The 14,084-nt window shown below is 34.3% G+C and overlaps 1 protein-coding gene across 1 annotated transcript; it reads right to left on the bottom strand.

The window, feature by feature from the left end:
• Nucleotides 1-6,029: 6,029 nt before the first annotated feature.
• On the bottom strand, nt 6,030-7,025 carry LOC149827894 (uncharacterized). Its single transcript, XM_090018749.1, has 3 exons — nt 6,712-7,025; nt 6,274-6,333; nt 6,030-6,194 (listed from the first exon to the last, which is right to left on the bottom strand). The coding sequence occupies exons 1-3, from the start codon at nt 6,967-6,969 to the stop codon at nt 6,072-6,074; spliced, it is 441 nt and encodes a 146-aa protein (XP_089874875.1). The 5' UTR covers nt 6,970-7,025; the 3' UTR covers nt 6,030-6,071.
• Nucleotides 7,026-14,084: the final 7,059 nt, after the last annotated feature.

Raw genomic sequence — 14,084 nt, 5'->3', positions numbered from 1 at the left:
ATCTGATGGATTTGATCCAAATCAATATGGATTTGGACTCTATCCAAGACACATATTAATCTAGATTTGGTTTAGTCCAAAATTTATTTGAATTTTTTAAAATGGATTTGGATCTTGGATCCACATATATATCCAAATTCATGCCCAATATTTTTCTAGCTTTAAATTCAATAACAAGCTTTAATTTGGGGTTAAATAAGGTTGCAAAGTTTTCTAAGTTAATTTAGCTATTTTGGGAAGCTTTTAGATAATTATTAATTAATTAATATTTAATTAATATTTAATTAATATTTAATTAATTATTTTTTAAAATTTTGAATTTTAATTAGGGTTGAGAAGGACTTCTAAATAGAGTCTTTGTACATGCCTAAAGAGACTTATGTAAGTTTTGGAAAAGACGTTTGAAAATTTTGAAAACTTTGAAAAAAGTCAAAACATGAGAGTTGGAAATTTTTTGGAAAGAGAGAGAGAGAATCCTCCAAGGAAGAGACTCTCATTCTCCAACCCATCTAGAGAGGGTTGGAGAAGGTGGAGGGCATCACCTCCCTCTTGGTCTATTTAAACATTAAAAAAAAGGGAAATAAAAGAAAGAAAAGAAAAAAGGGAAGAAGAGAAAGAGAGGAAGGAGGAGGAAGAAGAAGAAGAAGAAGGGGATTAGTAGATCTCCAGCCATCTAGAGTTTTTCAACCCTCCATTAGCTTTTTCTTTGATTTACGGTAAAAGGTACGGGTCTTTCTCTTGTTTCGAATGAGCAAAAAAAGCATGGATTTGATTTCCATGCAATGTTTTAGTGAAAACCCATGAGGGAAAAGAGTAAATCTGAATATTTACTCTAATATGGGTTTTATGTTCCTCTTTTCAGGGTTATTTTAAGGATAAATACATATATCAATGGTTGTATGTGTGGATCCCTAAATAGAGACAGATTTGCCATGTTTGTAACATGCGCAAATCTGGCCCAGATTCAGTTTATGTTAAATATTGAAAACTAGATGTAACAATATGCATATGCAATGTACATGTGTATGCATATGCACAAGTATGCACATCTAAATGAAAACTCAAAATGCATGTTTGTGATTCGGTTTATATGCATAATGTAATAAAGTTGAGTAGGTATGAGTGTGTGCTATATAAATTTGTGTTTCGGTTTGGGCACTTTTGAATGCTAAGTTTGTTTTCTTTTGTTGTGTACATTTATTATTAGTTTTTTTTATCGCAGGCAGCCCAACCGAGTTGTGATCAATTGGGCAAGACCCGCCTCTGTCAGACCCAGCCAGTCGGCTGGGCAAGGCAGGTCTGGCAACACCTATCAGGTGCTGTCAGACTCCTCTTGGCCCAGCCGATTGATTGGGCTGGTGTTTTCAAAAGAAAAAAAAAGAATTATATTTTGTTCAAAGCTGCAACTGAGCACACTGACAGCCTAGCCGAGTGGCTCAGCTGGGTAGGCTTTGGCCCTGTCAGGCTCAGCCCAGCCAACTGGTCGGGCTGGTACCAGCCTGGCAGCCTACCTATGCAGTTCAAAAATAAAAAAATAAAAACATAAGTTAAAGGCATTAAAAAAAAGAAATCAATTTTGAACTAGGTCATATAACTAATAAAAGATGATATTAAATGGTTGATGAAAGTCATGAGATGTAGGACTCCGTGGTTGGCTGTGAATAATTTTTCCATGTTTTGCAAAAGTTGTTTCAATTTGATGATCGCATTCATGCTTAGTCTTTAAGATTTTGGGTTTTCCAAACAACATATTAAAGCTCTCATTAGTTACAATTGTTTTTTTTTAATGTGAATTATATGTGTCATATTAGAAGGTTCTTGATGCTTGTTCAACATTAGGCAACAAAGCCATTCAGATGGTTGCACTTATGAGAAAAAAAGGGGGATTTTAAAGTTGTTTCTTAAAAACAGAATTATTGGGTGGTCTGGTCAGACCTGGCCAGACCAGGTAGCACCCAATCAGGTGTTGGTAGGCCTGGTTACCAGGTCTGTCGGGCTTCACAGGCCCAGTCGAGTGGGCTTGGCTGGGCAGGTAGATTAAAAAACAAAGATTTATTTTATTTTTAGTACCTCAGCCAACTGACAGTCGGCTGGGTACATGCCTAGTATTAGACCCAGCCGAATGTCAGTCGGATGGGCATGAATCAAGGGTATAGTACTAAAAAAAAGATTTTATATATATATATATATATATATATATATATATATATATATATATATATATATATATTGACACATGGTGGTTGCTTAAATCTGGATTTTGAATTTGAATGCATAGGTAAGTTTCCAGATTTCGTTATGTGCATGAATTTTGACTTTAATATGCATAAGAGTGGAGTTTTTTCCACATGCCCTAGCTTGGTACGACATGCTGGAGCAATATATTATTTTAAAGTTGTTTCAAGTGCATGTATTTTGCTATGTAATTAAATTTTCAGATTTGTTATTAGACTTGCTTATGATAGTAGCATTGGTCTTATGCGTGCTAAGCATGAAGTTTTCACTTATTGACTCGAATACGTCATGCTTAATTCAAGGTGCTAGTAGAAAGTTTGTTTCAACTGCATTTGCATACATGTGTTAAATATGTTTTGCATGTACATAGTTGTATGCATGCACACATGTTTAATGAGATTGATTCATGAATGTTCATATGCTTAGATGAGTTGATTCATGATTAAAAGCATGTATAGGTTCACATGTTTACTTGAATTGGTTCATGAATGGAAGCATAGTTTGGGTATGGTTATGTGAATGCATACATCTGAATATGAATACATGCTTAAGGATATAGTCATTGGCATGCATGGTTGTACATTGGAAAGCATGTGACATGTAATGAATGCATTGACATGTTCTTAATAATTTTTGCATATGAATACATGGATAATCAAAGTGGATCATCATGGGCAATGGAATGCCTTGAGCCGGTATGCTCATTGCTTTACTTGTCTATGTATTTCAAAAGTCATATTGGTTATTGTGGTTTTAATTGCACTATTCTGCATTTTTTTACGGACTGGAGTCCCGAGATGAGCCTCGCATTTAGAAATACGAATTTGTGATATTAATTTGGCGTGTTGAATTGCAAATTAATGAAACAACTATTAATAACAACTTAAAGAAATAGAACAGTGTAATGTACATTCTGAGATGTCTCATTGGGAGTACAGGACTCTTGGAGTTGCAGTTTTGGAGAAACCGAAAATATACAAAAACTTCGTATGCATTGTTGTTGCCCCCAAACTCGATATTGAGGTTCTTTCTCTTTGCCACAGTTTTAGGGAGTTTTCGCTATTTTGCTTAGAAGTGGTGTGTAGACACAACTGTTGTTTTGGTATACCAAGAAAAATGACACTTGTGGATGGGTGGTCCCTGGTGTCCCGACATTAGATGGGTAGTCTAATATTTTGAATGTTGTTTCGAACGAGAGCTAAGTTTGGAACCCAGTAATAAAATACAACTTGTGTGACAAGTTACCCTTAGAACTCTACTTGACCTTAAGAATTCTTACCTGCTTGGTGTATCCGCGGGCAATGGTAATAAAAAGTAGAATTTAAATGTGTATATCTTAATAAAGACATGCATGTGAAAGATGACTTGATTAAAGATAATAATTTATTCATACATATGCATTGAGTTCATGTATTTTTCTGTTATGCATTAGATCATGCAAATTTACTTGCTTCTCTACTTGTCTTGTATGATTAACTGCATGATATTCTATCATATTGCATGTTGAATATCTTAATTACTTATATGAATTATGTTCTTATTGCAATAGTATCTATCTAAATTATTGCATGAATCATATTTGTATTCTTTATGCTCATTTATTTCATTAGAATGATTCATACACAGAATTTCTTGAATTTTGACACCCTACCTTTGGTTTTTTTTCGCAGACTCAAATGCCCAGTGAGGCGACTTGCACATAAGAAGAGCTACGAGAAGATCATATGACTATTTGGCAGACTTCTATGGACAGCAGAGCTCTTTCTTTTTATTTTCCTTTTTGCACTCTGATGTTCTTATTTATTTGTTTCATGACTCTATCATTTCTTAAACAATAAAGTTGATTCAGTTTGGGTTTGGATTGAAAGATTGGGTGTAAGATCTCTTATGGTGTGTTGAGTTATCCAGTTGGGAATGGAACTGTAAAGGCCCCGGGTCTCTGGGAAGATTTTTGCAATTGATTTAAAAAAAAAAATCGTACTTTTTCAAGGGTATGAGTTAGGGTCGTTACAATATATTTTCATTGAAAATGATAGTTAGCCCAATGTTTCATATCCATGTTAGTGGTCACATAATTGTATGTGTCTATGCTTTGTTCCTTAATTTTGTCAAGAAAATAATTGCAATATTGTTCTTTCATGGCTGCTCGAGTTGCACTCCACTAAAGTGTACTAAGTGGTGAACCAAATTTCTTCGAAAAGTTCTCTATCAAATGCTTCATGCAAAATCCAACATGACATGTAGGCCATGTGTGAGATAACATATTTTAAACCTAGATGTCTATCTGAGATAACTGTCAATTCTCCTCTCTCTCTAAACTCATTAAAGTGTATGAATTCGTGCTTTAGACACTTTAAAAACCATACATATGAATTATTAGATTTCTTATCAACAACTGCAATTATTACTGAAAATATCTCACCACAAGCATTAACAGTATGAGCCAACAATAATATACTCGCCCAGTGATCCACCACATATATGCTCACTATCATACATCTTCACTTGAAAGAAACCACATATATGCTCACTATCATACCTCTTCACTTGAAAGAAACTTGCTTCTCGTACCTTTGTGCAATGGATCTTTCAGGGGTAATCAACTGTCATATGTGTATTCTTTCTGGTGCATACGACAGTGACTATTATTGCAGTTTTTTGAGAATTTTGCTTTAAAGTTATTCCTAATCACACGATCTTTCAAAAACTCGCGACAGTGCTGAAGATCATTAAACTTTTTACCTAAAGCAAATTCTCGATCGTTTGAGTTTGTTGTTAACCATTCAAATTATTCACAATCATTAAGTTTTTCATTATGCAATTGCTTATACAAATCAGATGTCTTTGCTTCAATTAGTTGCAATTGCTCTTTATTATATGAAAACCCATTGATCGAGACTAGGGGCTCACATTCTCAAATGTCATTGATGCATCACTTTCACCTACCATTATTTGTCCTATGTCATTACTATTTTCATTCTCTCTTATCGAGATGGTATACTCATCATCATTGATATCCTTCAATTTTTCATTGTCATCATGATCATTGCAATCACTAATTGACTGTTCGGTTATATCAACTAAATCAAAATGCATGCATTTTCAACATTCAAGAATAACCACCAAAATATCACATTCATCATCACACCTACATCTCAACCATAAATCACATCAAAATTACAACTTGTACTTACAATTGTTATATGCCCGGAAAGGCTATATGTCATACAAGTTATTGTGATATTGCGATGAAGATCACTGACACTTCTTTGCCCATGTGATTTCATATCTTATGCAGTGATCTGTCGATCATGTACAACATCAATATTGTTCACTGTTTGGAACAGTTGGATAATCAGCAAATGACTCAGCTCGATAAATTGTGTTTGAGATACATGCACATTCTTTACAGGATTCACATTATTTCATTGATTAACTACTCCTTATTTAATTATTCCTTGATTAACTTGCATACTTTCAAGTAAATATCATCACTAAATCACATCAATTGTACACCATCATCATCATCAACATTTATCTATATTTCTTAGTTGTTTGAGTTTGGAGAATAACTATGACGGAGGCTCAATAAGTCTACCACATATCTAGTTTTATGAAACATCAAACCTGCAAATTTTTAAAGGTAATATTTTTATAAACCACTATAAATTTTTAATTAGTGTAATCAGACCTAAGGTAGTATAATTTAGCTCCTTTAGATGCCATCAGTACCATTACACCAACACAAGAATAATAAATATTAACTAAAGGATAAGTAAACAATTATAAATCATCTACAACAATATATTATGAAAAAAACATAAATATTGTAAACCCTAAACGGTAAATCCTATGGTTGGGAAGAGGTGCACCACGGTTAGTGAAGGTGAAGGATCAACCGAGTTGTACACTGCAAGTTTTGGGAACACATGATGAACCAATTGCATCTGGGAGCTTTTCTGCAGATAAGGAAACCACAACATGATGAAGATCAAAGCCCAACACGAGCACAAGGATGAATAAGTGACCAACTCAAACCTGATCAGATGTAGCCTCAAGCTCATGGATGCTCCTTGCAAGCTGTGAATATGACACGGGCTGAACAGAACAAAAAGAAACCAATTAACACCAAGCCGTGTACTGCCTGCATTCCTATACAAGCACCCATTTTTTGGAAAAAAAAAAGTCTACACTTAAAATGATCAACTGTGTCTGATGCTGAGGAAATTGAGATCAGAGCCCGATCCAACTCTTGGATCGAACCGTAAATACGAATTGATCGCCAGAGTGTTGCATGTAGCAACACTTCTGGTACAAAATTGTCATTGAAGAACTAAAAAGAGAACTCAATTCGTTCGTTCGCGATTACAAATGATAAAAATTTGCGAAGAACTTTCGCGTTCGTCGAATAATTAAAGAAAAAGGGGAATGGGGAAAAGAGGCCTTATGATACAAATATTGGTGAAATTGATTTACCTTCTTCTTCTGCTTCTGGGGGATGATGCTGGTGCGAACGGGGTTCAAGGCCTTGGCCACAGAGATGGTTTCGTTCTGGATCTGCATCAACGTGCTTCTCCTCGACCGCTTCTCGGTGCCCGTCGACGACTGCTGCTGCGAGGGCTTGCCGAGGGTGCTGGACGGAGCTCCGGCGGAGGGTTGGGCCAGCGCCGATGGATCTGCCGTGATCAGATCCATGAGGGTCATCCCTCCGACGGAATCATCACCGGAAGCCATGGACGCGCCGGAATGTCACTGCCCGCCGGCCGGCTGGACTACCCACAAAACCTTCGCAGCTCTCTCTCTCTCTCTCTCTCTCTCTCTCTCTGGAGCGGTTCATGGCTTGCTGGCTGGTTTTGTTGTTGCGACAAATGAGAATGATATGTGGTGGACTCAAAAGTCAAGTTCCTTGGCGAGATCCTGCCACGATGTCTTTTGGCTTCCAAGTAGGTGGCCGCAGGCATCCAAGTTCCAACCGAATCCAAACGCATCTTTTCCTGATTTAGATCCTTGCAGTAAGATTGGTTTTAAATGTGGATATGGATTTGCTAAAATTAGATTTTATTCCTCTTCAGATAAGGTGTATGTGATCCAACCTCGTAACAGGCAATCTGATTTTCGCCAAGCCACGAACTCTGGGTTGGGTTGATCACCAGTAGGACCTTTGACTATCAATGGTAGCGCAAGAATTTCTCCACTAATGAGCTCACTCATCTCTTGGCTCTCAATCAAACCAAGGAGTTAGGTCATTGATAAAAGGAAATTGGAGTGGTTCAACTTGATTGGAACAAAATTTGCTATATTCAGGTTAAACTGGCAGGGAACTTGATAACCCTTTCAATGGATGATGAATTCATGGTAGATTGTGAATCACTCAAATGTGTAGGTTTAATACTGCACGACTGAATCACTCACCCAATCATAATGTGTGAACCTCACGACATTTGCAAGTAAGGAGTTAACATTATCAATTGGATGACATTCGCACATTAAAATGTGTGAACCTGAAACCATATTTGCGATTGTGGTTACATATTTGTCAATGCCCATCTTCGACCATTGTGAGATCCGCTTGAAAATAACATGTAAAGGTCTCCACATCTGCAAATGTGTGATCATATTCGAAAATATGGGATTCCATTCGTATATCATAATATGTGAATCTCACGATATTTGCAACTGTGGAGTTAACCTTATCAATTGGATGACATTCACACATCAGAATGTGTGAACTTAGCATTTGACTCCTAAAGTCCAATTAGTATATAGAGTCATGAATGGTTTATGAAATTTCACATGAGACTCAAATCTTACATGACTTCGGACTAAGATCTCTAATTTTTCCAATGTGAAAAAAATAAATTATTTAATATTTTACAAGGTGTGGACCTAGTATGGTTTATATGAACTTTATAGGACTTAGAGATGGCTTTTCCTATCCTAGGTTTGTTTGGAGCCCCAGACTCAGTACAACACCTTAGCGTCGGACTACTTGGTGTGATTTCTATTAAAAATTTATATTTTTTTATACATTCACACAATCACAATGAAACAAAAGTATATATAAACAAAATAATATAACTATACAAATTATATTGGTTTGTGAATGTTTCTATACTACATAAACAAATAGGGGCACCACGTTGTGGACTCAAACTCTCTATCCTTGCTAGAGATAATGATGTCCCTGCAGTGTTGCATGAGTTTGTGAAATCTCTTGTAGACTATGTATAATGAGGTCTTTGCTAGAGAACTCTTTATCCTTTGGTTACAGTAGATCTACATCCTATGGATTTCAGCTCTTTCAAGAGTTAAGTCTATATTCTCTCCACTTGAAGTTCTTCATTGATTTTGCCTCTTCGCCCATATTTGATCTTCTTTCTTTCATTTGTAATCGAAGTAGATATATATGTAAATATGTGTGCATTACCTTATTTGTAAATACATAAGGGTAATAAATTTATAATAAAAGTAAATTTATAAACATAAAAAATACAAGAGTATAAGTGCATTACCATCTCAATGCCCCTCTTCATCATGGAATGGCTTGGCAATTGTTGGGTGTTAGTAGGTACGTTCTCATGGCGATGGAGTCCCATGGAATACAAGACGATGTCATTGCCACTATCGTGCTAGTTTTTTAGTTCGATGGAGAACATGGGTGATCATTCGACCTATCTTTCAAATAAGCTTATACGCTTCTACTAACGACAGGAGGGTGTTGGTTTTTGGGTTTCATAACTGCACCATAAAATTTACGAGACTGATGAATTTACCATGGTGTGACGTCCAAGAATTTTTTTAAACGCATTTAATCCAGTCAATCATTTGCTTCCTCTGATAGTATTAAGAACCATAAATGTACTTAGAACCAGTAAAACCAATGCATAAGGGATATTGGATCCTCCAACTCTTAAGCCTGCAAATCCTGCAATCACAATAAAATTTGCATGAAATCAGTAAAACATCACAATTCATAGAAAAATGTCTAACTTAAAATTTAAATTTATATCAAAATCTAAATTCATTATTTAATGTTTGTTTTAAGTTTAAAATTCATAATGTAATTAATATTTAAAAATCTAAATTAAAATGCAAACTAAGCTAGATATCCTTTTTGTACAATTCATTTTCAATTTCAACTTCAAACACATGATTCAATTCTACCTCAAACTTCAAATTATAAACTTACAAATTGGTTATCTTGCGCATTCAATTTATAATGTAAAATTTATTTGAAATTCAAAGTCGAACTGAAATTCATACCTAAATTAATTAATGAATTGCAAGAATCAAACTAGTTATCTTAATTAATGTATATATATACTACGACTAGTTATCTAAAAAATATGTTTCACATGTATATAACAAATTGTTAATAAATTGTTTATTCAAAATAGTGATCTTTCATACATGTTTCACACACACACACATAACACTTTAAGATTGAATTGCAAGAATCAATACAAACACACACACACATATATATATATATATAACAATTTAGTGAATGATTGAATGTAACATTGAAATTGATCGCAAGCATCTTACAAACATATTGCACACAATAATTTTTTAATAAAGTACATGTTCACAAGCTCTAGACCTTCTTTGCCACTACGACCTCTTTCTCAAAGCATGCACTTGCTTCTCCAATGGCTCATCTTTCACCTCCTCAACATTCTCCTGCGCACTCTCCATAATTGAGGCCTTCTCCTTTTGCTGAGGTACCTCCTCTGTAGAGAAACCCTCACTCTCCTTCTCCTTCGATTGAGGACCATCATCATCAGTCACAACCACAATATCTACACCTTTTATCTGCTTTGAAATCTTCTTCACCTTAGTTATAGCATCCTCTACTTGCTAAGGTACCTCCTTCGCTCGTCCTACCCTCATAGTGGTCATACTATCCCTGTGTATCTCACTATTGTCACTGCAGGTGGCCACGTCCTTTGCTTTTTCTAGGTTAGCAACAACCTCAGACTCAATCAATAGCTCCTTCAACTTTTTCACTACTGAATGCACACATGAGTCTCCCTCTTTAGATGCTTTTGAGATGGGAGATATGGTTTTGGCCAGAGGCTTACTCAACTTTTTTTTTTACATTACTTTTGGCCACTAAAAGTGTTAGCTGTTTATTTGAGCCCAACTTTTTGGGACTTCTCTTGCTCATATGGCATTTATCATAATATATATCAGTCACCCATATTTTTGGCCATGAAGCAGGTTCCTTCATTATCCACATGTCAAGCCTCAACTATACTTTATAGTAGGACAGATCAGTAAGTGGGCAAGGTATTCATTGCTTTGTTTTCTATGTTCCATCATTAGGTGTTGATGTAGGTATTGTTGCCTATAATGGTCTTTTTAATCATTATTTTATAATAATTAATTTAAAAAAATCTACAAAAACAAAATGAGCACACTGGTGATTGGCAATTATTGTCTTTAGAACTTATTGTTCAGTGATTATATTGAAGATCATAGTTTCAAATAAAAGCCAATCCATGTATATAGGAAAAGACATAATGAACATGAACATAACTCCAAAAAGAAAAATCAAGGTGCATACTTGCATTTGTCAAACATCATATCATACAAATGAACATAAATGAGCATAACTCTTTGTAACATGGTCCAATTATAATATAAATTAAGGCATAGGAGAAGAGGGAGAACTTTTTCTTCATTAAAAGATTTATCCACAATCAATATTTTTCATGGGCCTAGTATTTCATTAATGACCAAAAAATAGTGACCAAAGATTACTAAAGAAAACAAGCAAAGCTAGTTAACCTCCATATTCTAGGCTTATAGGATTATCGTCAGGTTTCTTAAGCCATGGTTAAAAGGTGACATACAAATATATTTACACGTTCTTTTTGGTAACTTTTGACATAAAAATGTCTCACAAGTTGGATTGCAGCCTAGAACCAGAATTTACCAAGCAAAAAAGACTTTCTTATGATCTAAAAAAATCATGTTTTAGAATTGTCAAGACTCAAGATCATTTGTCTAATTCTTTTCTTTTTTTGAAACTTGTTATTTCATATTGAAATCACATTTTTCCCCTTTCTTGTGGATTCCAATTAGATACGCCTAGATTAGTTTTCAAAAGTAGTCAAATATATGCAATTATTGGTATTTCTATTAAAAACTTTAGTTTTCTATTGCATTTTCAACATAGATTAAAATAACACAATGTTAGATTAAATTGAACCATAATTTTTTTTGTCATGAAAGCCAAATCAAGATAAAAAATATATATTAGATTTATGATTAAGAGTAGAATCAAGTAGCATCAAAAAATACAATGCAATGTATAGGATAAACATGCATGCCTAAAAGTTAAAAAATATGTAGAAAAGGAGAATGGCAAAAATATTTGCTTACAGAAAAAGAGAATGTCAAAATAATATAAATAGATAAAATATGAAGCAATTATTTGAGTTGTACATTTATATATTCATTTAACAGGAAAAGAGAATGGTAAAATAATTGATTCAAGCCAAATATCAATTAAAACAATATATTAATACTAGAAATATGTGCTTATTGAAATATCGCACCATTGATGACGTCTCAAATACTTAAAAAGTCGTTGATGAAGTGTCATAAAAAAAAGTTGCAAATAGCTGAAAAATTTTGTTGGGGGAAACACGGTGAAGAAAAAGGAGTTGGGGACCACAAACAAAGCTCTAAAATAAAATAAAAAAACCTAAAATGTGAACCATCACTTTTAAAGTATCAAAGCATCGTATTTAATGCTAGTATGAACATTCACAAAAAAATAAAAAGATTTGTATTTAAGTCTTCAAAAAAATTGTGAATCTCATGTCCAATGTGTAAATGTTCGAAAAGTCCACAAATGAAGCACAAGATTCTCATATATAGATATTTGTAAATGTAAGCACACATTTGTGGATCTCCTTAAAGAGTATTTACTTAATAAAGGTTTGCAAGTTATATTCGCAAAGTTCATATTGTATTTACGAAGGTCGTACTATATTTGCAGACATCCTCGAGGAGTATTTACTTAAAGGATATTCACAAGTAATATTTATAAAGTTTGTACTATATTTGAGAAGGTCGTACTGTATTTGTGAAGGTCTCATCAAAGTGTGAAAGTTAGGAACATTCACAACTGCTATTTGTGAATGTCAACATATATTTATGGATCTTCTCAAGGAATATTTATTTAAAGGAGGTTCACAGGTTATATTCGCGAAGTTTGTACTGTATTTGCAAAAGTTGTACTTTATTTGCAGATGTTAACAAAATATTTTTATTGAAACGTTGTGAACTTCCTACAACGTACCTATTAATCGTGTGAACCTTAGTAGGTTTGCATGTGTGAAGGGCAAAAATGATCTAAAAAAGTTGAGAATCAACGATTTTGGATATGCGAGAGATTTTGTTAAATTGTTGGGTACTTTGAAAAATGTGCCTTTTGCAACGATAGTAAGGTCACTTTTCACTTTTTATACCCGACCCACATGGTTCCCCATATTATAAAACTGAATTGGCACAAACCCAATCTGATTATGTAACCAAACTTGTTTTATTCTTAAACCGATCTGAACCGATTATGTAACCAAACCCGTTTTATAAATGTTAATACGAGAAAATAACTAGAATAATTGGTAAATAATATGTTATATAATCAATTAAATATTTAAAGATGTTGATACACTCTGACTTAATAAGCACTTTTAGTAATCAAAGCTTAATTCATTTTTTTTGTAGATACTTTGTATTGCCCTTCAGTAAGGGAAATTGTCTGGTTGAAGTGAAACCCAATTCTAAAGAATAATACTCATTGAATTTGATACATTTTTGAATATGATATATCATCTTTTTATTTCAACTTGAAATGAGTGTTTCGTATAGAAATATTCTTTTTATATTTAAATTTTAGCATTATTTAAAATAGTTAATAAACTTCCCATTTGTTAGCATATGATCTTCTTAATGAATAATTGATTCCATTAATTTATATTTTCTTTTATTGGGAGGGTAATTAGGTCTTGAATATCAAGCATATCAAGAACCAAGCTGAAACCCAAACCCATTAAGACTTGAACCGATCATACCCGAACCTGTTAACCCATATGGGTTTACATTTTTTAGCAGAACTGAACCAAATAAAAATCAAAACGGGTCTATTAAATACCTGACTCTTTTGCACCCAACCCAGCACATACCAGAACCAGAATTAGATTGAATCAGGGTTAAACTTTTAGACCCAAACCCGACATGGTTACACCCCTACCCACGTTCATCTCCATAATTGCCTCATCAAATTGGATAAACCACCCGACAGTCTAGAATCAATTTGGACGGAATGAGGCTCTAGAAATAGGCAAAGGCCTAGAAACCAATCCTAACGAATGCTCCCTTCAACACTAGATTTATCTTCAGAGATATACGGCATTCAACACAGGCAGCGAGTTGATAGATGATATCATTGAAATGTTCACAAATAGATTATTATGGTTTGCAACACAAATCTCAAGTCAATTAGAAAAATGCTTATGGAGGCCCCATTCTCGAGTCTGTCTCCAATAGAAATCAAAATTATTACAGAAGAATTAAGGAACAACTGAGCAATCAAATGGAGGATGTTGAAGGCTTAATTTCTCCGTACTTTGCAAGTATGCCTTGAGCTATGTCATAGGACAGGTTGGTTGGTGCATGTCATGCATGTTGAATCGATCACGATCATTGCACCATGTGATAACAGGATCCTAAAGGTTTGGTACAAACATAATTTATTCCCAAAATTATATTTTCCTTCGGACGTCTAACTGTAAAGCCATCACTAACCCATCTTCCATCAGGATGAATACGTT

Source organism: Nuphar pumila, chromosome 10, assembly GCF_984573655.1.
Source record: "Nuphar pumila chromosome 10, dmNupPumi1.hap1.1, whole genome shotgun sequence".
Classification (NCBI taxonomy): Eukaryota; Viridiplantae; Streptophyta; class Magnoliopsida; order Nymphaeales; family Nymphaeaceae; genus Nuphar; species Nuphar pumila.
This window is presented reverse-complemented; position numbering and strand designations above follow the sequence as displayed.